The sequence below is a fragment of the Monodelphis domestica genome, chromosome 2, assembly GCF_027887165.1.
Source record: "Monodelphis domestica isolate mMonDom1 chromosome 2, mMonDom1.pri, whole genome shotgun sequence".
NCBI classification, from domain to species: domain Eukaryota; kingdom Metazoa; phylum Chordata; class Mammalia; order Didelphimorphia; family Didelphidae; genus Monodelphis; species Monodelphis domestica.
The window spans coordinates 105989237-106016100 of NC_077228.1; the positions used below are offsets into that span (position 1 = coordinate 105989237).

The following is a 26864-nucleotide window of genomic DNA, read 5'->3' on the forward strand; positions in this document are numbered from 1 at the left end:
AATTCTAAGAAAGCAGCAAGGGCTAGGCAATAGGGATTAAATGACCTGTCCAGGATCATACAGCAAGAAAGTGTCTGAGGCCAGAGTTGAGCCCATTTCCTCCCAACTCCAGGCCTGGCACTCTATCCATTTTGCTATCTAGTTGCCCCAGATTTGACTCATTTTGCTGTGCTCAAGCAAGAGACATAGCAAGTTATTGTTCTACCTGAAATGAGAGGGATGGAGTGGATGCTCTTAGAAGGTTTTTTTTCTAATATGGAATGACAAAAAATTTTTTATTATAACCAACAAGATATGGAGAATTTATAGATTTTTTTCCCTCAGTTTTCCCCATCTGTAAAATGGGGGAGTTGGATGAAGTGATTTCTCAAGTTTCTTTCTGTATTCTTTGATTCTATAAGTGAAGCCATTCTCCTATTCCTGCTCTTATCAGAAAGGAAGACTTCAAAGAGGAGATTTTGTTGGAGGAAAAGGAGGGAATTTGGGAGAGACAGAGGCTTATAGGATCATGGGCTTTAACACTAGAAAGAACCATACAGATCATCTAGCTCAGCTCTCTCATTTTATAAGGTCGTTTAGTTATGTCAGATTCTTCGTAATTCCATTTGGAGTTTTCTTGGCAAAAACACAGGAGTAGTTGGCAATTTCCTTTTACAGCTCATTTTACAGATGAAGAAACTGAGTCAAACATGATTAAGTGACTTGCCTAGGGTCACCTACCTAGTAATAGTCTGAAGTCAGATTTAAGCTCAGGAAGGTGAGTATTCCTGACACCAGACCCAGTACTGGATCTCCACTGTACCACCTACCTGCCCCATGCCCCTCTCATTTTATAGTGGAGAAAAAAGAAATGGGACTCAGAGGGGTCAGATGACCTGTTCAAAGTCACATGGTTTATTTGTAGCAGTGTGGGGATTCAAACCTAGGTTTTCTGACACCCAATCCATACCTTATCCCACTACACCACATTGCCTCTCTTTAAGAGTGGGAATAGATTAGTTCTTGATTCTTAAAGTAAGGAAGAAGGCTGCAGACCACTGTGTAGAAGGCCAGGATGAAATGAGCTTTCTTAATTGGACTCCCCATTTTCTCCAAGACTGGGGTTCCATGGCTGTGGTCCAGGGAGATCTCACCATCCATCTCTGATGCTGCATTGGAAAAATACAACCAAATACAGGCAAAGTGTAAAGATTTGACTCAGCCTGGTTCAGCAGTCTTTCCAGAAGAGGGGTGTGTGTGTGTGTGTGTGTGTGTGTGTGTGTGTGTGTGTGTGTGTGTGTGCGCGCGCGTGCCCTGGCAGTTGGCAGTGACCCCTGATGTCTAGGTTGAGGAAGGTCTGATTGTTCCCCAAGTGGTTAATCTGAAAGGAGGCCATCTTTGCACAAACTCCTCCCCCCACCAAGGTGGACCTGAACTTCCAGTATTCGCGATTCATTTTTCAGTCGGTTCATCTATTCGAACCCCCTTCTTTTATGGAGGAGAAAACTAGATGCCTTCAGAGGAACTGTGCCTTGCTCGAGGCCACTTCTTTGACACTTCAACAAATTGATGAGCTTTGATAAATAAACAAATGGGTTCTCCCTTCACTGGCTCAGATCACAACTCATCCATAATGCTGCAACTCTTATCTTTGTCCTCCTGCAATCTGCCAAGTGGTTCCTTTCCATCTTTTTTTCCCCAGACATTGCATCTGTTTTTGCTGCTGACATCATTAATATTAATTTTCTATCATAATTCTACCTTTATAACATGTTGCAGTGTGTCCATGACCAACACATGCCTAAACATTTGGTATTTAGATGATCTTCAACTTCAACAAATTCTTTTTTTCTTAATTAAAAAAAAAAACCCAAACATTTAAGACTGGCTCTCCAGTCTAGCCCAGTCTGTGGAAGTACAGGGGCTAGTCATGGTCGCCATATTGATGCCAAACTTCATATGGACACCTGATGTACATAGCCTACTGCAGCTCAGAACTCCAGAGCTCAAGAGATCCACCAAGCTCAGCCTCCTTTGTTGCCGAAATTACAAGCAGATGCCACTAGATTCAACCTCACCTTCAGTTCTTCAGTCTATAGTGTTCTACCTATATACAACATTACTGGAAAGATGTTTATATTGAAAAAGATGAGACTTTGATTTGGGGAGAAACTTGGCATCATTAAAAGAACTGCTCAGTTCTCCAAAGATAATCTAGTCCCCTTTCTTCCTCTTATTCAGTTCTGGGCTCAACTTTTTCTCCAACTGCAATATCTATTCAAGATATTTGTACAGATGGACTATATGGGTTGTCCATTCAACTGCATAACATAATCATTCTTTTCCTAGGTGGTTAGTTGAGCTGAGCTCTTATGTAATTATGGAATCCATTTAGGAGGTTGCACAGAATTTGGGGGCTTGATGCAATTTGCCCAATTACACCAGCAAACAGGAGCATTTGAAGTACCTCACCATCTGTAGGGAATCTACCTTTAATCTGAACTCATTAGACAATGGAAAAACATCTTTGATGGGCATGAGTCTTGCTGTTTTATGCCTTGCTCAATACTAGTAATCAGAGGGATGATAAAGTTATTTCCATTGTTACATCTTTGAGGAAACCTTGTGAAATGTTGACCTATACATAGAATATAACTTGTTGGAGGAGAGCTTTTAATGAAACATTTTGATCTACAGAATTGAATGCTTTTTTTTTTTACAATCAATCAACAGTGAGCAAAATGGCTCTTGTGTTGCTATAGCTTTCAGTCAATTGCATGTCTAGAAAGATGTGATCTTTACTGTTAAGGAAAACTTGTTCCCTTCTCCTGTCGTCATCATCAAGGATACTCTCAGTGTGAATATAAATTGTGCTTATAACAACTTTCTAGAGACAGACATGTCAGCCAGTTGACATTCTCTCTATTGCCTTCTTTGGATAACAGCATCTGAGATTTTTTCCCCACTTTGATATCCTCTCCCATCATAGATACCTTAAGAATGAAATCCTCAGCTCCCCCAAAGTAGGGTCATTAATGTAGACTTCATCTAATTTGGCTACTCTTCATATTTTTGTTTTGTAAGCATCATTTCTGCTTTCTCATATAGCACATCTGGGATTGGAATGTTAAGTATTCAGATATGATATCTTCACTGTCTTTGTAATAAAAATTTGCCCATGATGTCCATCAACTGGGGAGTGGCAGAACAAATTGTGGTATCTGATGGTGATGGAATACTATTGTGCTATAAGGAATGATGGACAGGGTGATTTGGGGAAGAGTTGAAAAGACCTGCATGAACTGATGCAGAGTGAAATAAGCAGAACCAGGAGAACATTATACACAGCAACAGCAATATTGTGGAATGATCAACTGTGATAGACTTTACTACTAATAGGAATGCAACGATCCAGAACAATTCTGAAGGACTTATGAAAAAGAATGCTGTCTAGAAAGAACTGTTGGAGTAAGGATGCAGACAAAAGCATGTGATTTATCACTTGTTTATTCGGGTATATGTTTGGGGGTTTGGGTTTTATAAGATTATTCACTTACAAAAATGAATAATATGGAAATATATTTTGTGTGATAATGCATGTTTAACCCAGATTGAATTGCTTATCAGCTCTGGGAAGGAGGAGGGAAGAAAGGAGGGAGCCAATTTGGATCATATAACTTTGGAAAACTTATGTGGAAATTTGATATTAAATTTTTTTTAAATCTACCCAGATCTTTTTCATTTTTTACCTGTTTATGATTGCCTTTCCAGTTTCATCCTTAAAAACTCTAGGGATAACTTTCCTAGTGGTCACTCTCGACAAGATTTTTGTAAACTTGTTTCTGCCTTTGATGCTGCCTTCTCACTGTTTTATGAGGTGATGCATCTTATAATATTGTACCTTTTTTTTCCTATAAGACTTGCTGAAAGAGCTTATACTCTAAATGGATGTTTCTTTTGGCTGCTGTATCTCTCTGCTTAGCACAGAGATCTCAAGTGTCTGCTGGCTCTTTTAGTCTCTTAGTAATGGTAATTGATTTACTTTGGTTAACTTTCTTAAGAAATGGTTATAATCTGCGCTGGTGCCAATTCCTCCATCCATTTATCCTAGAACTCATTAAAATGGGTTACATCAGAGTAGTTTTAATTGTACACTATATATTTCTAATTTTTATTCTTTTAGAGTTATTTTGATCATTGCTGTGTGTCAGTATTCTGACTGTACATAGCCAGCTGATTCAGGAATGATTCCCACACTAGTAATGAATCAGTTAAAATATGACCAATTTATTTCTTTGTGATCTTGTTTGATGTTCAACCTATCCAACAACTCTGGAATCTTTTCTTTTCTTAATTCAATGATATTTTGTCTTCCCAATTACATGTAATAATAACTTTCAACATACGTTTTTCAAAATTATAAGATCCAAATTGTCTCCCTCCCTCCCTCCCCTTCCCCTTCTCACAGATGGTAAGCAATTTGATCTGGATTATACATGTATTATCATGCAAAACTTATTTCCATGTTGGCCATTGTTATACAAGCACATTCATACAAAACTAAAACCCCCAAATAAAACTGTAAATATTCTGATGTGAAAGGTAGCATCTATCTATAGATCCACATCTATCCAACTCCAGCAGTGCTTTCTCTGGAGGTAGAGAGCTTCTTTGTCACAAGTCCTTCAGAATTGTCCCAGATCATTGGATTGCTGAGAGTAGCTAAGTCTTTCACAGTTGATTACCATGCAATATTATTGTGTATGATATTCTCTTTCTTAAAAAAATTTTAAATCCTTACCTTCTGTTTTAGAATCAAACTGTGCATTGGTTCCAAGGCTGAAGAGTGGTAAGGGTTAGGCAATGGAGATTAGGTGACTTGCCCAGGGTCATACAGCTGGGAAGATTTGAACCCAGGACCTCTTGTCCCTGGGCCTGGCTCTCAATCTACTGAACTACCCAACTGTCCCCTACAATGTTCTCTTGGTTCAGCTTATTTCACTCAGAATCAGTTCATGTAGATCTTTCTTGAAATCTTTTCTTAAAAGAATGTATTCATGGGCAGCTAGATGGCTCAATGGATAGAGAGCTCTTGCCTAGCTCTTGCTGCTCTTCTGCCTTGGAACAGATATTTAGTATTGATTGTAAGATAAAAGGTAAGGTTAAAAAAAAGAATGTACTTATTGGACAATTAGATGGCTTAGTGGATAGAGTGCCAGATCTAGAGTTATTAGGACCTGAGTTCAAATGTGATGTCAGACATTTCTTACCTGTATAGCCCTGAGCAAATCACTTAACTCCAATTGCCGAACCCTTGCTACTCTTCTACCTGCAGCTGATAGTTAGTATTGATTCCAAGACAAAGTAAGAGTTTTAAAATGCGTTTGTGAGGAAAAGGCATATAGCTTTTGTATAGTCTATAAGCCATTAGTTTCTTATTCCTGAATCACTTTTTTTGTGGTTTCCCCTTCAACCACCTTTTCATTGAAGTCACTGAGTAGCAAAGTATATGTTGATTACATTTAGATGATTTTCTCCAGATATTATCATTTTTCTGCCTTTTCATTTTCTGCAACAAATGCTAGCCTTCATGAATGTTATTTTTGCAAATACTCATTATGAACATTGCAATAAGAGACAACCAGAGTGCTGCAAAATGATTTTTTTACCACCTCTAGATGCATGATAAAGATCAACTCTGCCAACTCTTTTATTTGCCACTTGAAGAAGAGACTGTGAGCTATCTATTTAGTTAGTAACTTCCTTTTATCTTGTTCCATTTATATTACCATGAAGACTAATACCATTCTGTTCCTTCACTGATCACTGATCAAGGATCTCACATTTAGAATACCAACAATTAAGTTCACATTTGCAGATGATCTAAAAATTATACTCCTTCTGGTGCCCTTTCTACCACTGCATAAGGAGAAAGGACTTAGATCCCATGTTATATTTTTATTCATTTCATGGGTCATTATGGCCAAAGAATTTATCACCAAGTGGAAAGCCTATAGGTGGAAAGCCTCTCTTTTCTTGGCTAGGCTGGCCCCCAGAAAGTTCATATCATCTTTTTTAAAGCTTTCCAGTATGGCAGGAACTTTCAAAGTGTATCACTTATTGGATGACCTTTGAGAAGCCAGGGTCACCTTCATGCTATAATAAGGTATTGGTGTAGGTCTTTATAGAATCCCAAAGTCACAGATTACAAATGGTAGCCTGATTTTGAATGTATGCCCTCTAAGAAAAAGATCTTTGTAAGCAAAGTCAGGGAATATTAAAGTTAAAATGTTACTAACAGGATCATACAGTGGGGAGGATTTTCTGAGGTCACCTAAGCTAAGGTCTGTGTGTGTGGCACCTAGGGAAGGTGGGTTTGGATTTGGGTCAATTTCTCAAGTCGAGACTGGGTTAACTGCTGTTTCATCTACTAAGAGCTTGGATTGAGATTGCTAGGAGTGGGAGCAATGGGTGAAAGTACAATGTCTAAAAGCTCCCCATTAACCTAGAGAAGTAATGTGCTGATCATTAAGGGCTTTGAGATCTTTCCTGAAAGGGGATGCTCCCCTAATTTATGTTATAGAGCTATAAGTCCTTCCATGGAGAGAAGAACTCTAGGAGGACTGGGACATGGACAGTGGACTTCTCTGGTTATTTTCTGATAAAATCTGTTCATAAGACCAAAGGAAAAAAAGATTTTTATGTATCAGTCTGACTGAAGGGGGTTTGATCCAAGATTAATGAGACAAGAGTGAGGTGGTATAGTAACATTTCATTGGAGGCAAGGAAGGTGGGGGGAATGGAGGAAAGAGGCAGAGGTAGTATAGCAAGACTTTATTGGAAGCAAGGAGGGGCAAGGGGGACTCTCAGGGCCAGTAGAGGTGGCTATGTGGTCCTAGGGTGGAAGAGGGAAGGAGAGGCAAGGGGGAAGTCAGGGGGTGACCAGCACCAGTAAAGATGGCTGCCAAATCTCCACCTAAGTGGAAATGGGTTCATTCTCTTAGAGGATGGTTGTCAGGGATGAGGTAACCTGGACTGCTTCTATTGGTCAAGGTGGGCTACTTGGGTAAAGTTCATTGGATCATCCTCAGAGGGTGGGGAGTCTCATCTCTGGGGTTGGGGGGGGCTAGTTACCAGGCTGATGGTCAGTCATGCAAGAGGTCATTTGTCCAGGCCTGACAGGAAAGTCCTGGGGGTTCTGCCAGGTTTTATTGGGGCTTTGTTTCTATTTGGACAGGGTGGGGGATTGTTAGTTTTGGTAGGGATTGGGGGAGGGGGAATTTTGGTCCCATGGTCTATCAGTATATTAATCATCTGGTTGGTTTAGTCAGCACAATCAAACGTTAGCTTTTTTTTTTTTTTAAATCTCAACCGAGTTTTTCAGTTTCCCATCAACTCTAGACACACGAGGGAGCCAGGCTATTTGGGAGTTAGAGGGTAGACTAGATAACTTCTAAGGTCTATCCCAATTATAAAACTAGAAATTCTTTCTTGTTCTTGTTATGGACAAAGTTCTGCTGAGAATGTTCAAACCAACATATTTCATAGTGAAGGGGGCAAATGAGAGGGGGGAGGAATCCTTCTTGGGTTCCCAGGGAGGATTGGGGTGGCTTTGCCCCAGAAGAGAAGGGACCTTTGTAATTCTGTCTTCCTTGTCCTCAGGTATAAGATGGTGGTGACACCAAGGAGGGCTTCAGTGGCCATTGCAGGGTGCTGGCTGCTCTCCTTCCTCGTAGGCTTGACACCCATGTTTGGCTGGAATAACCTGAATAAATTGAAACAGGAGGCCAACAGCAGTCTTGGTGATTTGGTGATTAAATGTGAATTCGAGAAGGTCATCAGCATGGAATACATGGTATACTTCAACTTCTTTGTCTGGGTCCTTCCCCCTCTGTTGCTCATGGTCCTCATCTACCTGGAGGTGTTCTACCTGATCCGAAAGCAGCTCAACAAGAAGGTATCAGGCTCTTCGGGGGATCCCCAGAAGTACTATGGGAAGGAACTGAAGATTGCCAAGTCTCTAGCCCTCATCCTTTTCCTCTTTGCCCTCAGCTGGCTGCCCCTACACACACTCAACTGTATCACTCTCTTCTGCCCAGACTGCCAAAAACCCAGCATCCTCACCTACATCGCCATCTTCCTCACTCACGGCAACTCAGCCATGAACCCCATTGTCTACGCCTTTCGCATTCAGAAATTTCGGACCACCTTCCTGCAAATCTGGAACCAGCATTTCCGATGCCGGGCAGTGCCCCCATCTGATGATGAGGATCCTCCCGAGGAGAGACTGGATAATTAGACCCTGTACCTTCCAGTACCCAACTTTCCTGTTCCTGTCCATTTCCCTCTCCATTGGGGTACCATGGTCTCTTTCTCCTCTACTCCCCTCTGCAAATCCCAATCCTAGCCTGTCCATAGTTTCCCTGGCAATGCCATGGGGAATAAGCAGAGGGAGGGCCCTGAAGTGAAATCTAGCACTTTAGACCATCTTCCTGTCATCCCCACCAGGTTGACCATAAGATCTGGGTGGCCATGGGGTTAATTGTCTTTCTTTTTACATGTCCTTGGCAGAAAGAACAGGGGATGCCTGGGGAAGTGAATGGTTTTTGGGTTTATAATGGAGAAGGATGGGGGCAGAATAAGATTCCTTGCTCTTCCTCTCAATACCAGTGCCCCATGTTTAATGTTCTGAGGCATATTGGGAGCCCAGAGAGATTAAACAGCAGAAGCTCAAATGGGGAGATGGTGCCTAGGGTCCCTCAGATTCTCATGGTGTGGCTTGGAGGAGAATAGACAGACTCAGATTGGGGGTGGGGTAGTTGTCAAGAAGGAGGGAGGCCTCCCCTTCCTCCCTTCCCGGAACTAGAAGAAAAATAGGCCTGAAGGTATTTAGGGAGAAGCAACTGAGACCTAATACCTTGACATCCTGGTCTGACATCCTTGGTACTAAGCAGTACCAACCAGAGCCCTGATCTAAGCATGTTACATTTTAGGCAGTGCCAGGCACCTACTCTAGTTGCTCCAATAGCTGGGGATGATGTAGGAATTGAGTCCTAAAACAACCCATTCCTTGCTAACTTCCAGGATACTGCCAAGAGCTAGGACTTGGGTGGGTTCTAGGAGATGTCTTATGGACCATGGGGGCATAGGGCAGAGATGATGCCCTTGGATATATTGCTGGGATCCTCCACCAGGAGGTAGTGTTGGCTTCCCCCATCTTATCCCAAGCTTCCCTATGCTGTCTACGAGAAACCAGAGACCCCAGAGAAGAGCTAGGATACACTGACACATTGGGGATGAGACCATGCCAGAACCATCTGGGACTCACCCAACTCAGTAAAGAAATAGTTTCTTTCAGAAGGACTGGAACTCTGATGCTAGAGCTGAAGCTCACAGGAAGGGCAAGCAGGGCACAGATGCCAAGGCATCCTTATACTCTCCTGGGAGCTAGATGAGGTGGGGAATAATTATATCAATAAATTGAGCCCATCTGCCAGCATGAGGGGGAGGTGGATGGACCTAGTGCTAACGCACTTGGGGAGTTGCCTTGGGTACCCTTATAAGCTGAGTAAGAAGAGTTCAGCACCATTTAAATTGGAAGGGAAACACCTTTAAAAGAAGTCACTAGGGAATTTTTTAGTGAGCCTAATTGATCCACTTTGGTTTTGTTCCAGGCCCCCAAAGGCATGCTGGGAAAGATCAGTGCCAAGGTAGGACCCTGCTCCTTATTAGAGGGGAAGACAGGCTGACTGAGTTTGAATCTTGTCTCTAGATCAGATTTCCATCAATCTGCTTCAGCTTTCCTTAATGTGGAATGGGGAGTAGGGAAGAACGTCACCCCATTGGCTCCCAGAATGGGGAAGGACTGACCAATAAAGGATTATGAAACCAACAAGTTACAATCATAGCAGTAGTTGACCATGGGCGGTGGGAACAAGGGAATTTGGAGAGAATCTGGTGCAGCCCATGGGATGGTGGTGGTGGGTACTTTGGAAGCATGATGGGTGGCTCCTTGGACTTCAAGTCAGCTGATGGAATTTGGAGCTAGTAGAAGGTGGGTCCCTAAATGATTTGCCCATGAAACAAATGGGACCCCCAGACTTATGGTGGTATACCCAAGAGAACCAGCTTCTCAGTAACACTCAGAGTCACTCCTACCCCAGTTATGGCATGATACCCCTGGAGTATCCTTGAAGGCACACAATTATAGAGCGATACTTAGGAACACACACACACACACACACACACACACAGAGAGAGAGAGAGAGAGAGAGAGAGAGAGAGAGAGAGAGAGAGAGAGAGAGAGAGAGAGAGAGAGAGAGAGAGATAATGGTAAGGACTACATCTAAATAGACCCCTCAGATTTGCAGCCTAGGATAGAGAAACCCCTTCCAAAGTGTCCACTGACACTGACATCCTTTCCAAGTCATCCCTCTTGAATAACACCATACACACTTCTTTATTCAAGGACCCGCCCTTTGAAGTAAGTTCCCCTGATGCTGGTCTTCCAAGCTCTGGGTAGGTCCCTCCCTGGTGGTCCAATGAGACCAGTTCTCCTGGTGCCAGTTTTGAGGGGAGGAAGGAGCTGAGCTGCCCGACACTGTGTGCCCAGGTAGGAGTCTCCCAGCTTGAGGATCACAACTGGTCCTGGTGGAAGCTCCAGCAGCATCTAGGAGCGATAAGGCCTCCTCACCCCTTGAGATACAGAGCTCCTCCTCCAAAGGGAAAGAAAAGGAAAAGCAAAACCCCATGGCAACTCCACTCCTTTTTCACCTCAGGTTTTCCTCTCCTAAATTCTGATTCCCAGCCTTAACCTCATTATCACCCCTGCCTCCCATCCCTCTGGCTTCTGAGGAATGCCTTAAACCCAAGCAGCATTACTTCCTCCACCGAGTCCCACCTAAGATGGGGCAAAACAAAGCTCATCACCCCCATTTTAAAGAGGATAAAACACAGGTCCAGAAAAGTTAGTGGCTTGTGAAATGGGCTTATGAGGTAGGTGGAGGGAGTGACAAAGAAGAATTTAGGTAAGAATCTGAGGGGCAGATAGGTAGCACAAAGGATAGAGAGCCAGGCTTAGAGGCAGGAGGACCTGGGTTCAAACTTGGCCTCAGACACTTCCTAGCTGTGTGACCTTGGACAAGTCACTTAACCCCAATTACCCAGTCCTTGCCAATTTTTGAAGGTAAAGGTGTTTTGTTGTTGTTTTTTTTAAGTTTGAGAACCTGGATTCAATTCTTGATGCCACCACTATTTCTACAAGACTTAGGCATGTTTTTATGAACCTAAGTTTTCTTTACTATAAAGCTGGGGAGGGGAATGCAAAATGGACTTCAATGATCTGCAAGTACCCTCTTCCAGTGCAAAATAACATTAAAAGTTGTGGTGGGGGCACCTAATTGACTCAGTGGACTGAGAGCCAGGCCTAGAGATGGGAGGTCCTGGGTTCAATTCTGGCCTCAGATACTTCCCTGCTGTGTGATCCTAGGCAAGTCACTTAACTCCCATTGCCTAGCCCGTACCACTTTTCTGCCTTGGAGTCAATGTACAATATTGATTCCAAGATGGAAGGCAAGGGTCTAAGTTTAAAAAGTGGTAGAGCTGAGATTAGAGCTTAGATTCCTTCAATGACTAGAGTTATATAGTCTTTCCATCTGACTACAGTATCTTCTTAGTACTGACACTTCCCTCCACCAAAAAATATTAGATAACGTTTATTTAAAGCTTTAAGGTTTATAAAGCATTTTACAAATATTATTTGACCCAACAACCTTGAGAGGTAGGCATTATTAAGCCTGTTTTACAAATGAGGAAACTGAGGCAAACAGAAGTGAAGTGACTTGCCTAGGGACACATAGCTAGTAAATGTGGGAAGCTGGATTTGAACTTAGGTCTTCTGTAATCCAAATCCACCACTCTACTCCTGTGCCCATATCTCCCCCTGGAGGAACCTCAGGGAGTCCTTCCCTCCAAGTTCAGGTTAGCTGTACCCACGACTAGAGATTCCCTATCTTCCTTAGTGATAAACCCTCCCTGTCCTTCCTTTGCCCACATGCCCCAATCCTGATGTTCTCAGGATTTCTCTCTCCCTGGCACCCCCAAGCCCCAAATCACCTTATTCAAAGGCCCTACCTTAACTTACCTTTTCAGTCTGAAACTTCTGGCACTCTTCAGTGTGTGGCAGAAGCTGTAAGAGATTTTGCCTGTCAGGTCCACAGGCTATGGGCCAGGGGGGAGGAGGGAGGAGAAGGCCCCTGGGGGAGATGGGTCAGCATCTCTGAACTTCTGGACACCACAAAGAAGCCATCTCCTTCCTCCTTCACACCTTGGGCTTGTCCAATGTCTCCAGATTAGGAAGGGCCTACCCCCTCTCTGGGACACTGTACTGTCTTGTATTTTCCCCACGGGAAAAGTCCTTTCTAAGGTCTGGCCTTGCTTTGTTCTCCTGTCATTCCTTCCATCCTCTCAGAAGTCCCCAAGTTTCCAATCCTTTCTCCAAGGATACTCTTAGAGTCTACCTAGCTTGATTCAGCTCCAAGGGGATGAAATGGGACCAAAAAAATGACCTTCTATGACTCATGAATGTCTGCAATGGGAGTCTGCTGCCACCCCCATCTTTCTTCACTGAACCCTTCACCTTTCACGTCCAGCCGACAGTCCACAGAGGCCTCGCCCAGGGCATTGATGGCTTTGCAGGTATAAACTCCTGCATCAAAAAGGCTGGGCTTCCGGATCTCCAAGGAGCAGACGCCTTGCTCACTGAGGGCCCGGTATTTGGGATTACCCTGTATGTCCATCTTGTTTTTCATCCAGATGATCTTGGGCTGGAAGAGAAGGGGTATAAAGGATATGAGGGGAGCCAGGAAATCCCCTGTTGGCAGGCCCCAGCTAGTACACTTATATGTCTTCCCCTCCCTCATTATACCATTCTCTTCCCATCTGAACTCCTCACCTTGGGGGTTGCTCGAACAGAGCAGAATAGTTGGGTGCTGTAACCGGGGGTGGTTGTGTGATCTGCCAGAGGGTGGGTAAACTTGGGGGCTTCTGAGAAGTCTCTCTCTCGGATGCCATCTCGCTTGCTAACAGTATCTGATGAGGAGGGGTGGGAGTGGGATAAAACAAGAGCTGAGAATCCCAAGAAGCTGGAGCCATTGGGAAAGAGGCCTGGTCTCTCCTTTTATCCCCTTGGAAAAACAACATTCCCAATACATATTCTGTGAAACTGAAGACATTTTCACATGTATGACTTCAATGCAGCCTTATAATGATACTGTTGAAATTGGTAAGGTTAAGGATTATTATCCCTATTTTGCAGATGGGGAAGCCGAGTCTACAGAGCCTCAAGTAAGTGACTTGCCCAGTGAGTTTTAACTTTAGGGGGTCAGCAGTTCCCCAGGTTAGAATCTTGTTGGAATTGGTAAGGAGGAAACTGAGAAAGGAAAAGGGGAGCGATAAGAGTTCTTGGAGTCAGAGATTTAGATATATCTAGTTCCTCTATCCCTTATTCTATTCCCCTAGAACCCTGAGACAGGGCCCCCAGCTCCTGGGGCCTTTGGCAGGTAGGGTGTGAGCAATTTACAGGAACCTAGAGATAGGGAGACACTCAGGCAGAGGAAATCAGAGACTGAAGATAAGAAAGTCAGATAGAGATCTATTTGTACACACATAAACTACTGTCTCTCTGGGTGATCTGAGAGAGCATTGATTTTTTTTTTGGCAAGATAATCACTTTCCTAATTCTATAACACTCAGGCTGATAGCACAGTGACACTGCCTTCCTTGAACCTCCCCCTTCTGATAGATAGAGTGGCATACCCGGGAGGGGGCAGCCATTCTGGGATCAGACAGCTAGAGGACCAGACGATCATGCCACCGAATTTGAGCAAAAACCAGAACTAAATGAGTGCAGTGTAGTGTTGTGGGTCAGGAGACCAGCCTTAAGTCTTGGTTCTGTTCTGTGGCTTTGGGCAGTTAGTTCACTTTGTCCTCTAAGCCTCAGTTTCCTCATCTGTAAAATGAGGGCTTTGCGTTAGACGATTTGTAAGGTCTCCCTTAGCTCTGAGATTCTGTTATTCTAAGTAGTCCCCTCTACTGCTTAGCTAAGTGACCTTGGGCCACTTAATTCCCTTCCTTGAGCCTTATTCGTCTGCAAAATTAGGGGTGTGGATAATATGATCTCTGAGGTCCCCTCCAACTCTAAATCCTAAAATCCTCTGAAGGTGACATACTCCAACCATGGAAATTTTTCTCTCTTTAGAAACTGCTTTCAGGACCCACTGATTGGCCTCACCACACTTTGGACCCTAAACCAAAGGCGGCTCTGAATGACATTTAGCTGTCTTCAAAAATCAAATCTACCCTTTTTAGTGAATGACCTGTCACTGCTGAAGTTATTGAAAAAAATGTTGCCACAGTCTCTGAGGATCGAAGAAGAGACTCCCAAATGCTTGGAGCTGTACATCTCTAGAAGTATTTGGCCTCCCCACAGGACAATATTCAGTTTAGCCTATAATTAAATTCAACACACTTTTTAAAAAGCACCTACTGTGTGCAAACACCATACTCTAAAAGAGAGATACAAAGATATGACTTGGGCCTGACTCTCAAGGAACATAAATCCAGTGGCGGAGGAAGGACCAGGACACAAATAGCTCGGAGAAGATAACTTTGATGAGATTAGTGCAAAGGAGAGAGGTCCAGGCAAAATGCTGTTATAAACCTGAGTAGGGCCAGATCACTTTCTCTGGGGAAGGCTTCATCTAGGGGATGGCAAATGCATTTGACCTTGAAAGGTAGGGGGCAGGAGTGGGGGAGAGGGTAATTCATTCCAGAATGGTTTTGAGCAAAACCAGGGGGATGACACAGGGCAGAATGAGAATGGGAGAAGAGTTCCATGAGAAAGTCCAGTGGTTAGACTAGTAAACATGGAACATAATAGCAATGTAGACATGAAGGGGAGAGGCCAGCCTATACAGTGGGAGACCCAAGTTCAAATCCTGCTTTAGGTACTCTCTAGCTACGTGACCCAGGGCAGCCACTTCAGCCTTGGTTTGCCTTAGAATCTTCATCTATAAAATGGGGGTGATACTGAGTCCCTACCTCACAGGACAGTTATGAGAATCAAATGAAACAGAACCTCCAAGTGCTATATAAATTCTAGCTATTATTATTAGTGGTAGTCATACTGGTGTGGAATGAGGTTGGAAGGGTAGGTTGAGGTCAGATTGTGGAGAGCCACTCAGGAACTTCTCCTCTATTTAGAGGTGATGGGAAACCCCTAAAGGTCACCAAGTAGAAGAACAATTGGCCTCAGTATTTTAATTTGAAATATGTGTGTCTGTGTGAGTGAACCAGAATAGAGAAGAGAGAACAGAGAGAGCTCAGAGGAGGGGTGAGTTTGAGAAGCTCAGAGTACCCATAAAGAGGAAGAGGAAGCCAAATTGGGTGCCATAAGAAGAGTCATCCTTCTGGTGCCCGGGAGCACAGACTTACCTGCCTTCTGGATGTGGGCCAGCTCAGCCGTGACAGGAGCTGTGGCACTCAGGCCACACTGGTTTTCTGAGAAGACCCGGAAAGAGTAGGAATTCCCAATGATGAGGTCAGACACCGTGCAGTTTGTCCGGTGGCAGTGCTCCAAGACTGTGAACCATTGCTGCGGGGACCCCAGCATCCAGTCACCCAGAGAGCCTGCCCTACCTTCCTTTATTCACTGACCCCAACCCATCCCTGGACACCTGGGCCATTTAGCCCAGTCGTGTTTCTACTGGAGTTGGGTAGAAGGGAGAAATCTCAGAGAGTAGAAGAAAGATGGGAACTAGTGAAGAGTCTGAGACTTTCCCTTCCCATTCTAGACCTCCATACTGATCAGGCATTCCCCCAAATTAATCCTTCTTCCCCACACTTCAGAGACTAATCTAAGAGAAGAATTACTTGCATTTATATAATGTCTTAAGGTTTACAACAAGCTTTCCTCATAATCAATCTAGAAATTTGATAGTCCCATCTTTCCGATGAGGAAACTGAAACAAAGATGTGAATTGACTCACCCTAGGGTCACACAGCTAATAAGTAAAGGTCCCCCCAAGGCTCTCCTAACTTAAGCCTTCCCATTATGCCATGCTATCAACCCTCCCACTCTGGTCCTCTGAAGGGACCCCCCAAGACCCGTCCAACTCTGCCTAGTCAGCCGTACTCACCCCTGTCTTCCGATCTGCCTTCTGCACTGTGTAGCCCAGTAACTCCGTGTTGCCAGTGTCCTCGGGGGGTGTCCACTCCAGAGCAGCATTGAAGCCCCACACATCCAACAGTTTGATGCTTTTGGGGGGGCCGGGTCTCTCTGAAAGGCCAGGTAGTTGCTGGGACTATGACTCTCTCCATGGCAGCATGTCTCTACCAGGGCACCCATTTCCCTTGGCTCACCAACCCAGATTGGCAAAGATCACATCTCCTTGCCTGCTGCTTCCCCCATGGCCTGTCTGACCCCCTCTCTGGACTGGGGACATTTGGGTTCCCAAATGATAGCCTCAATCGTCTCCTTTCTCCCTTAGTCATACCAATCACCAAGATGTCAATGGTAGCCTTGGCTTCTAGGCCTTCCAGTCGAATGCTGAGCTCGTAGCGTCCTGAATCAACCCTCTGGGCCGAGCGGATGAAGAGGATGGAATCTTGTTCCCCATTACGCACACTCACGCGTTTGGTGTCCAGGGCATGGCTGTTATGGGTCCAGGTGACCTGAGGCTTAGGTGTGCTCTGGGTGGGATGGAGGGGAGGGAGAAAAACAGAAGGGATGATGACATAATAACGGTTATAATAACTCATATTTTCACAGCACTTTTAAAGGTTTATAAGATACTTTTTTTTCCTAATGATCCCATGAAATAAGTAAATTCTTTAACTCTTCATTTTCCTGGTGGGGAAACTGTGTCTGTGGTCATATTGTTAGAGGCTCCTGCCTGTATTTGCAGTGCTTCTGATGAGAGATGGTTGTCACACCAGTCAAAGGACAATGGGTTCGAATACTGGGTCTTCTTGGCCAGCAAATGAGTAAAAATCATAAGGCTAGAAAAAAAGAGTCCAGCTTTATGAGGCCCTACCAGGTCTCAGGAGTAGAAAGAGTTCTACCCTTTGGGGTCAGTGAGCTGGCTTGTGGGATCATAGATCTAGAGCTGACAGAGCACTTGGAGACCACTTTACAGATGGGGAAACTGAGGCTTAGGGTATAAAAGGACAGGGTTTCAACCCCCCAGGGGAAAGACATACTCACTTGGAAAGGAATCTGGAGGTTGATGGTCTCCCCAACCTGGCGGATGTAGGTCTGGCGCAGGTAGCGGGGGACCCGGATCTTGGGGGCCTCTGAGTCAGAAAGAGAACAATGGGTTCCCTTTGAGCAGGAAGGTGGGGCTGGGGCTTGAAGATGGTGAAGGGGGAAACAGCTGGGGCAGAGAATCTGTTCTGGGTCTCTCTCTCTTTCATGAGTTCTAGGATTCTGCCTACTTTCTTGGGACCCCAAGATGGCACTTCCTCAGCTGGAGAGGGCAATGTCTCCTATCCTAGGGCATGATTGGAGATCCCAGGATTGGGCATAGCCAGAGGAGCTTCTCAGGGGAGGCAGAGTGACTGACATGACTTCAGGCTCTCCTGGGGAACCCCTGCACATGTTTCCTGAGAGTGTGAAGTGTTAAACATCTATGGCACTCTCTTGGCAACTCCAGCCAGGTCAGCCTGGGATTTGCCCCGGGCTTCGGTTCCTCCCTGGCCTCACCCCGATGAAGAACAGACTCTGCACCTGTTCACCTGATGGCCTCAGCTTTTCTGAGGAAGGGAGGAAATAAATCTTTCTACCTCCACCATCCAGACTCCCAGCCTTCCCCGATGGGGGAACTTGGGCCCTTCAGAGATCATGTTGCTCTAGGCTAGACTGCCTCAGATGCAAATGACACTGCCTGGGTGTCTCTTCTCTCAATTATAGCCAGGGAAAGAGATGCTTCATCCCCTTCCTGTCACCATATCTCTATCTATTAATCTCACAGTCGGGGAAACATTCCTAAAGTCTCACTTCAATCCCTTCAGATGAAGTCTGAAACCTTTTACTTTCCTTTTGGATTCCCTGTGAGATGGGAGTCAATCTGGCAGGGAGGGAGAGTACACGAATACTCTTGCAGTGCACATGGAAAGAAGGAACATGTATGGCTGCAGAAACCTCAGGGCAAGGCAAGAAACCAGTTTCCACTGGAACATAGGAGCCAAATCCTGAGGCAGAAGAGAGCCAAGCCTGGAGATGAGAGGTCCCTGGGTTCAAATTCAACCTCACTCACTAGATTTATGATCTTGGGCAAGCCACTTTTTGGGGGGCTTTTTGCCTAGCCCTTACCACTCTTATTGCCTTGGAACTGATACCTAGTATTGTTTTTAAGACACAAGATAAGGGTTAAAAAAAGAAAAGAAAGAAATGAGGTAGAACTTCATGATTCCTCAGGTCCCTTGGGAAGTAAAGGTCCTATGAGAAGACATCCATAACATCTATGTAACTGTCATCAGAGGCTGCACCCTGCTCATCCCCAAAAGAAGAGCAGATTCTTCCACTGATGAGATTCTCAGGATCCTCAGATCTTGGAATCTCCTGACTCTTAGAACAGTCTAGGGGGCAGCTGGGTAGCTCAGTGGATTGAGAACCAGGCCTAGAGATGGGAGGTCCTGGGTTCAAATCTGCCCTTAGACACTTTCCAACTGTGTGACCCTAGGCAAGTCACTTGACCCCCATTGCCTAGCCCTTACTACTCTTCTGCCTTGGAACCAATACACAGTATTGATTACAAGATGGAAAGTAAGGGTTAAAAAAAAAAGAACAATCTATCACTACGTTGGTGGCCAACTCTGAGGATATAGGAATGGTGGCAATGAGGGACCATCTCTAGAAGAGTCCTTAGAGATCAAATAGTAACAGAAATCATTGGATGATATATTCTAAGCTGGGGGAGACCATGGAGGCTATTTAGTTGAACCCCCTCATTATAAAGATGAAGAAACTGAGGTCCAGAAAGTGAAATTTCCCAGGGTCATATAGATAGGAAATGGCAGAACTGGGATTTGAACTTAGGCCCTCCAACTTCTAAATCCAGCCCTACCCTACCATGCTTCTTCCAACCTCTTCATTTTGTAGATGAGAAAACTGAGAAGGAGAAGGATTCATTGACTTGCTAATAGTCATTCAGGATGTAATAATAGGCAATTATAGGTGGTTCAGTGCATGGAGACTTGGATTCAAGAAGACTTTAGTATGAATTCTGCTTCAGATATTTACTTTTTGTAAGTAGTAATAGGTAGATAAGTAGTAGAACCCATATTTGAACCCAGGTCCACTGACACTAAAACCTGCCATCTTTCCACTGAAGAGATCTTAGGGATCATTTACTGATAGATGGGTATGCTCCATGCCATCAGATGGCTATGAGAGGAGGGGCCCAATGGAAAGTGGCTGGGGCAGGAAGGGGTGGGGTGGGCAGGAACACTCTGTCTCCCCTGGGATTAGACAGCAGGCATCTGCCTGTCCAGAATTCCATTCCTTTTTGGAGCAGAGGAATGATGTTGGAGCAGCTGACAGGGGGAGAGGTATGCTTGGCAGGCCCAGGTGGCAGAAGGGAAGGACAGCTGAGCAGCTGAGGTCCTTGGACAACAGGGCCCTCCCCTCCATTCCTCTGGGAGGGACTTGGTTATTCTATCTCTCCCAGCCCCCATCCTTCCCATTTTCTCTCCAGGAAATTCCTTCCTCCTTTTGCCCCAGAGGAATTTTAATGAAGTAAAGTGTAAGCAATGTCTGGCTTCTTTGTGGTGTGTTCCATCTTCCTCCACAAAGGCCCTGAGATCCCAACAGGGCCTTGCTCAGCTTAGCACCTATGCCAGGGAATGGGGATTCCTGTCCTTTCTTGTCTGATGCATCATGGCCAATGCTGGGGAAATAGCTCTACTCTAGATATATAGGCTAAAGAGAGGGCCCCTGACTGTGAGGTGCCTTGACATTTTCTTCTTTTCCCAAGTGGATCCGTTTAGTCATTTTCCTTCACAAACTAGGCATTCTCCACACTGGTGAGAGTGCCAAGAATCAGGTTCTCCACACTCAGAAGGACTTTTGGTGGTCATTTTTTTCCTATGCTCTGCCTCTAAGAAGGATCGAATCTCACCCAGCCCTAAATGATGGGAGTCTTTTTGGGGTCTCAGAAAACACAAGGGAAGAGAGCTTGGAAGAAAGGAATAGTAAGGGGGCCTCTGACACTTTCTAGCTGTGTGACTGGGCAAGTCGCTAAGTCACGTAGTCCTTTTTGCCCTTCTGTCTTAGCTGTTATTAGGATAGATGCCAAGGGTTTTAAAGGAAAAAAACAAAACAAAACAACCAATTTTTAAATAAAAAAAAAGAAAGGAATAATGAGAAGAGTTCTAGACTGAACAAGGAATCAAGAGACCTGAGTTTAAGTCTTAGCTATATGACTTTGGAGTAAATTGCTTCACTTTTCTGGCTGGGCTACACTGTCTTCACTTGTCAACGAAGGGGTAGAATCAAACAGTCCCTAATTAGGATTCTTTACCATGATAAGATTCTATTATCCTAAGCAATTTAAACCACTTGTTCTAGAGTTTCTGAAACCTTGTAGTTAGAAAGTCTTGCTTATCATTGGAGTTGGAGCCAGAAAGAAGATTCTGGTTTAAATCCAAGCTCTGGATCCCACTTCTTTGTGAATGGGTTAAGGCATTTCATTAGGCAGGATGTCATGGTGGACCCTTGGAGCCAGGAAGATCTAAGTTTGAATTTGGCTTTAGTTGTATGTCCCTGGGTAAGAGACTTAATTTATCTGTGTCTCAGCTTCCTTATCTGTAAATTGAAGGTCTTGAACATGGTGCTTTCTGAGGCCTCTTCCATTTCTAAATTCATGATCTCATGATCTCAAATCTTGATTTCTTGACTCACAAAATATAGAGGTTTTACTAACTGGTCTCTAAAGCCCCTTCCAGCTTTAAGTCATGTGAGCCCAAGCCCTTCTTTCTGACATGGAGACCCATTTCTTTTCTTCTTAAAAGGCTCATTTATAGTTTTGTGTCTTTACCATGGATTGTCCCAACCAGAACCAGAACCCTCCCACTCATTGTTCTGGGTGAGGAAGAGATAAAAAAAACCCTTGTGGCTAGGGAAAAAAGGAAGGAGAAGATGCAGACCCCAGGACACCTGCTTCTTCATGTCTTTCTTCACCCAAGGGGCACAAGTGATCCCCAGGGAGCTCATAGTGGACCAAGTGACTCATTGCTGTTAAGATACTGAAACCTGATCAGCCCTTCCAAGGCAGTAACTAATAGGAATGAGGCTAATGCACCCTGCAAATAGAAATATTAGTAAGAGGGATAGGGTGGCTCTTTCTGGCTTATTTTTCTTTTCCAGATCTGTTCTCCTTCCTAGAATCCTAAGATTTAAAAACCAGAAACACCCAGAGAAGTCAGATAGTTCAATATCCTTATTTACAGATAAGGAAATTAAGGCCCAACGAGCTAAATAGATTTGGCCAAGCTCACACAAGTAATAAAGAGCATACCTCAGATGTGAAGCCCTTCTGACTGAATCTATTGCCCTTTCTTATCCTTCCCAGTACCTTCTCCCTAATCTTCCTAATTCTGCTTTCCTATCATGGGTCACATAGCCAGCTTTGGTCTGACTTTGAAATCCTCTTAGCTTCTTTTCCAATTAGCTCTTCCAGATCTGATCCATCCTCCATTCAGCCAATAAAGTGAATTTCCTAAAGCATAGATCTGCCCATATCACTTTACCCCCTCAATAATTTCTAGTGGCTCCCTATTGCCTCCAGAATCAAAACCAAAATGCTCTGTTTGGCATTCAAAGCCCTTCATAACCTCTATGTCTCCTACCTTGCCAGTTTTTTTACACCTTACTTCCCAACAGTCTTCTGTACTGTAACCCTGGCCTCCAGGATGTTCCACAAACAAGACACTCCATCTCTCAGCTCTGGGCATTTTCTCTGACTGCTCTCCAAGCCTACAATATTTTCCCTTCTCATCTCTACCCACTGACTTCCTTTAAGTCCCAACTAAAATCCCACCTTCTATAGGAAATCTTTCCTAAACTTTCTTCATTTTAGTGCCTTCTCTCTGTTAAAGATTTCCCTTTTATCTTATATATAGTTCATTTGTAGATTTGCTTGCTTATTGCCTCTGCCATTCAGTTATAAACTTCTGGAGGATAGAAGCTTTTTGCCTTTTTGTATCCCCAGTGCTTAGCAGAGTGCCTGACAATCTTAATAAATGCTTATAGACTGATCAGTTGACTGAATCTCAGGGCCTGTAGAAGAATTTGAAACAGAATAATGAGAATTGCGGAGAATTTCTAGAGCCCAAGAAACCCATTTCTGTGATAGTAGGAGGGAATGGGTTTAGATACGGTGCAGAATTTGATTCGGAAGATTTGGGGATCCTGAGATGAAAGCCTAGGAAGCAGCATGATATAGTAGAAAGAATCTGGAATCAGAGGATCTAGGTTCAAATCCCAGCTCTGTGGCTAACTCTCTGTTTAACTTTGGGGAAATCATTTAACATCTTTAACTCTACATTTATTCCTTTGTAAAATAAGGGGGCCAGGGGCAGCTAGGTAGTACAATGGATAGAGTACCAAGTTTGGAATAGGGAGGATCTGGGTTCAAATATGACCTCAGACACTTCCTAGCTGTATGAATCTGGACACGTCTCTAATCCTCAATTGCCTAGCCCTCCCCATTCTTCTGCCTTAGAATCAAAACGTAAGGTAAGGGTTTAAAATATGTTAATTAATTAAATTAAATAAGGGGGCTGCCCAAAAATGATCTCAAAGTTTCTTTCTGGATCTAATTTAAATGATTTCTATTATCCTTCCGTGAAGGATACTCCCCTTTTGGCAGCCTCTGTCCAGAATGAGAGGGCCTCGGAATTTTCTACCCTGGAGACATGATTGGCAAACGGCTGCTTTGACCAGATGCCTCAAGTTTAGGAGCCCGATTCCTCCCTAGTCTCTAATCCCTTCTGAAGGCTTCATGGTTCCTAGGCCTTGCTGGAGGCTCTGGGAGGGATGGGGATGAGGAGGTGGCTGGGAGATGAAGGGGAAGCAGGGGTGTCACTTTACCAATGATCTCCTTGATATGGACAGGCTGGTCCAAGACAGTGGCGGGGCCAGTCCCCGCAGAGCTCACGGCAGATACCCGAAAAAAGAGTTTGCTTCCTGTAGTCAGGTTTCGAAGTGTATGCTGGGTGACCATCATGGGCCGGGCATTCACAGGCACCCACTCTGAAGCTGGGGAGCAATGGGAGATGCCAAGTGAGAAGCTCTGCTGATGACTTGCTGACCTTGCTTCCTTCCCTCTTCCTTCCTATTTTCCAAGACACCCTGCGTTCCTCGTCCTTTCTAGCTCACCCTTCTTCCTGGGATCTTGGGCAGAGGCAGGACTGCTGGGAACCAGACAGGGCATGCTCTCTGTTCAAAGTGACACAGTAAAGTAGAGGCAGAGAAGGAATAGAATCTCAGTGACTTTTTTTTAACCCTTATCTTCAGTCTTAGAATCAATACTGTGTATTGGTTCTCAGGCAGAAGAGTGGTGAGGGCTAGGCAATGGGGGTTAAGTGACTTGGCCAGGGTCACACAGCTGGGAAGTATCTGAGGTCACATTTGAACCAAAGACCTCCTGTCTCCAGGCCTGCCTCTCAATCTACTGACCCTTCTAGTTGCCACTGTTTCTCACTGATTTTTAGGGGAATGAAGGGACAGAGGCCACCAAGATAAAACAGCTCCTTTTATTTTTCATATTAGATTCATAGAGAATCTTGGAGGGATGGGGAGAGATGGGAAACCTTCTCGTAGTCATCTCATCTCTTTCTCTATTTATAATCCAATTTATCAGACTTTTATTAAGCTTGGCTCTATCTATATTGAGTACTGAAAATTACAAGATGAAAAATGGTGTAGGTCTAGCATTGGAGGAGCTCATAAATCCACTCTGGGGATTATGGACTGTTTTATCCAGATAAATATGTGGAATAGGGAGAAGTGATGGAGAGAGTCTGGAGGAGACCCTGCCCCTTCTGGAAGTCCTTCAGAAATGGAGCTCTCAGCTACCATTTCTGGGACTAACCCAGATTTAACCTGAAATCCCTCCAGCTAAAGGGCTTGATGATCTCTTAACCCAACAGCCTCCTTTATCTGATGGTTCTTTTACTCAAGTTTGGGCTACTCACCTCCCTGTTGACAATATTCCAGTATGTAACCTTGTATCCCCAACCGTCCCAGGTTTTCTGGGGGTTCCCAGCTCAGCGCCACTGAGCTGTCAGTCACATCCTCCACAGTCAGCAGCAGTGGGCAGCTGGGGAGATCTGTAGGGAGAAGTCTTGGGGTGAGTGCCCAACCACCCTCTCCCTTCCTTTACCACCAGATGATGCTAATTTTGGTTTTTGGATGGGACTTGTGATTTTATCAGTGTAGAGGAGCATCTTCCCCTATCCACGCATTTGAATCTTGCTCTGCAATGGACAGATTTGAAGATAATAATAACATTATTATCATTTATATAGTGCTTTAAGGTTCTTGAAGCCCTTTACAGATATCATCTCATTAGATCTTCCCAACATCCCTGGGAGGTAGGCCCTATTAAGATTCCCATTTTATAGGTCTTGATCAAGGACACATGTAAAACCCAGTGGAATTGAGTGTGAGCTACAGGAGGGGGTTGGGGGAATGGAGGGAAAGAACATGAATCTTGTAACCGTGGAAAAATATTCTAAATTAACTAATTAAATAAAATTTTCCAAAAAATTAAAAAAAAAAAGATTCCCATTTTACAAAAGAGGAGATTGAAGCAGACCATTGTTAAATAACTTGCTTAGGGACATAAAGCTAGCTAGTGCCTGAGGCAGGATTTGAACTGGTTTTCAAGTCCAACACCTAATTGCCTAGGGAGTTGCTTGGGGGTCCCTTAGATATTAAGTGACTTGCCCAGGGTCACAAAATTAGTATGTCAGTGGCTGTACTTGAACCCAAGCCTTCTGGACCACTACTCTCTCACACAGATGACAGTGGACATTTATATAGCTTCTGTCTTAGTATCACTTCTAAGGCAGAAGAGCTCAAGAGCTTTGCCATTGGGATTAAGTGACTTGCCCAGGGTCATATAGCCAAAAAGTTTCTGTGGCCAGATTTGAACCCCCAAAAAGTGCTCCTGACTCCAGGTCTGGCACCCTATGAACAGTGTGACCCAGCCGCCTCATTTCCATGGCATTTTAAGGTCTAGAGAGTGCTTTACAAATCAAACACACAGCAAACCCATGAGGCAGGAACTACAGAAACTATTACCCCATTTTACAGGTGAGAACACTGCAGCTTTAGCAACGACAGACTTGCCCAGAGCCACCCAGCCAGTAACTCTTGAAAGTTTCTCTGAGTATCCCATGTTCTTTCTGCTAGACCAACGAACGCCCCTAGTAACTCCCATTTCTGTGATATTTGACAAAGCGTGGTCCCTCTTATACTACGGGCTTCCCACCTCCGCCAGTCCCGGTCTCAGTTCCCTTGGCACTTCACCTTCGCTTGGGGGCAGGGGCAGGGAGGCTGCGGGCGCTGCTGGGCTCAGCTCCTCCGAGGCTGGTTCCGGGGGTACCGCAGTAGCTGTCTCTCCCCCTGCGGGTTCTGGAATTGCTTCTGTTCCATTTGCTTCGGGGATGGGCCCGTTGGCAGGATCTGAAGTCTTTTCCTCTGGCGTGAGGGCTGAGGTCTCGGCCTCTGCTTCTCCAGGCATCGTTGAGTGGGCTCTGAGCTCGGAGGGATCCCGGAGGACTGTGCAGGTAGGTGGGGATGGAGGGCTCTAGAGCTCCTGAGTGACCCGATGCCAGACTGCGGGCTTATATAGTCAGCAGCCGCCCCGCCACTCCGCACCCCCCCCCAACCAAACTATTCCCAGCTGTGGGGTCAGGTCAAGCTGGGGGAATGAGGGGGGGCAGGTGGATCCAGCGAAGGCCAAGCCAGTTGTAGCCAAGAATAGCTCCAGGGGGAGGGGCCTCGGTAGCCCCCTGAGGAGTCGGCTCCTCTGTCATCCCTAGTGAGCTCTGGGGATCCTTTGACCCTCTAGTGCTCCTGCCCACCTAAGAGGGTACCTACGAGGTAAGGAGGGCATCCGCAGAGGGCAGCGATGGTCCAGGGGCAGAAGGGGAGGGCGAACCTTTCACCTGGAACATGATTCTAGATCAGATTGCATGAGGTCAGTCCCCATATGCTCCCCGGGTGCCCAAATGTCCGGATAATAGACGCCTAACGTCTCCTTCGTTTCCCTTCAGCATCCCAGCCAAGTAAGTACCTCTCCTCCTGGACTGGCCATTTTCCACCTGCAATCCCTGATTTCATGGGATCTCTGCTTTCCTTCTCCCTCGCTCTCCCAGAGTGCCTTCACTCCTGTTGGACCAAGTGGGGCTAGAGCTTGGGGGCTCTGGGGAAGTGAGACTTCTCAAGGTGGGAGAGAGCTTGCCTGACAAAAACTTTAGCCAATCAGGCCATATCCTGATGGACTCTCATGACATCCAGGACTCCATGTTTTTGTGGCTCTGAAGTGGCCAGATGGTTGGTTTCTCTAGCGTGCCTTGGTTTCCCCGTGTTTAGTAGAAGTATTTGGTCATGAAGTCATCAACAACAACTAGTTCCAGGGAATGGGCTAAGACTGGGATGTGAAATCTAGAGACCCTTTGGCTAAGGATCGCCACCTCTGAATTTCTAAATCACTTTGGCTTTCAGATGTCACTCTTATTGGAGTGAGGGATGGAGCCTAATTACCTTTCTACCCTTTGCAAGGGGTGAGCTCTGGGGGGCATTTGGCCCTGGGAGA

General features: G+C 45.0%; 2 protein-coding genes across 4 annotated transcripts in view; one reads left to right on the forward strand and one right to left on the reverse strand.

Moving 5' to 3' along the window:
* Nucleotides 1-9871, forward strand: part of ADORA1 (adenosine A1 receptor) — a 62650-nt gene extending 52779 nt beyond the window's left edge. For both annotated transcript variants that reach the window (XM_056815750.1, XM_056815751.1), the window contains one exon: nucleotides 7642-9871. In XM_056815750.1, the coding sequence (XP_056671728.1) occupies nucleotides 7642-8278 (637 nt within the window). In that variant the 3' untranslated portion in view covers nucleotides 8279-9871. The remainder of the gene's footprint in view (nucleotides 1-7641) is intronic.
* A 336-nt stretch (nucleotides 9872-10207) lies between these two features.
* Nucleotides 10208-25888, reverse strand: MYBPH (myosin binding protein H). Of its 2 annotated transcripts, XM_007481177.2 has the most exons (11): nucleotides 25574-25888; nucleotides 24235-24369; nucleotides 23129-23296; nucleotides 17243-17331; nucleotides 16533-16728; nucleotides 16176-16315; nucleotides 15472-15631; nucleotides 12932-13068; nucleotides 12617-12803; nucleotides 12122-12166; nucleotides 10208-10694 (listed from the first exon to the last, which is right to left on the reverse strand). In XM_007481177.2, the coding sequence occupies exons 1-10, from the start codon at nucleotides 25785-25787 to the stop codon at nucleotides 12150-12152; spliced, it is 1443 nt and encodes a 480-aa protein (XP_007481239.1). In that variant the 5' UTR covers nucleotides 25788-25888; the 3' UTR covers nucleotides 10208-10694; nucleotides 12122-12149. The 2 variants fall into 2 exon arrangements, with proteins under 2 accessions (XP_007481239.1, XP_056671726.1); XM_056815748.1 differs by lacking the exons at nucleotides 10208-10694; nucleotides 12122-12166 and having other exon boundaries at nucleotides 12200-12803.
* Nucleotides 25889-26864: the final 976 nt, after the last annotated feature.

Excerpts from the sequence above, each read along its gene's own strand:
- MYBPH (XM_056815748.1), bottom strand. The coding sequence starts at position 25,787 with ATGCCTGGAGAAGCAGAGGCCGAGACCTCAGCCCTCACGCCAGAGGAA. Across the intron at positions 16,316-16,532 it reads CATTGACATCTTGGTGATTG|AGAGACCCGGCCCCCCCAAA; the intron begins GTATGACTAAGG and ends CTGGCCTTTCAG. Across the intron at positions 13,069-15,471 it reads GGCCCACATCCAGAAGGCAG|ATACTGTTAGCAAGCGAGAT; the intron begins GTAAGTCTGTGC and ends CCTCCTCATCAG.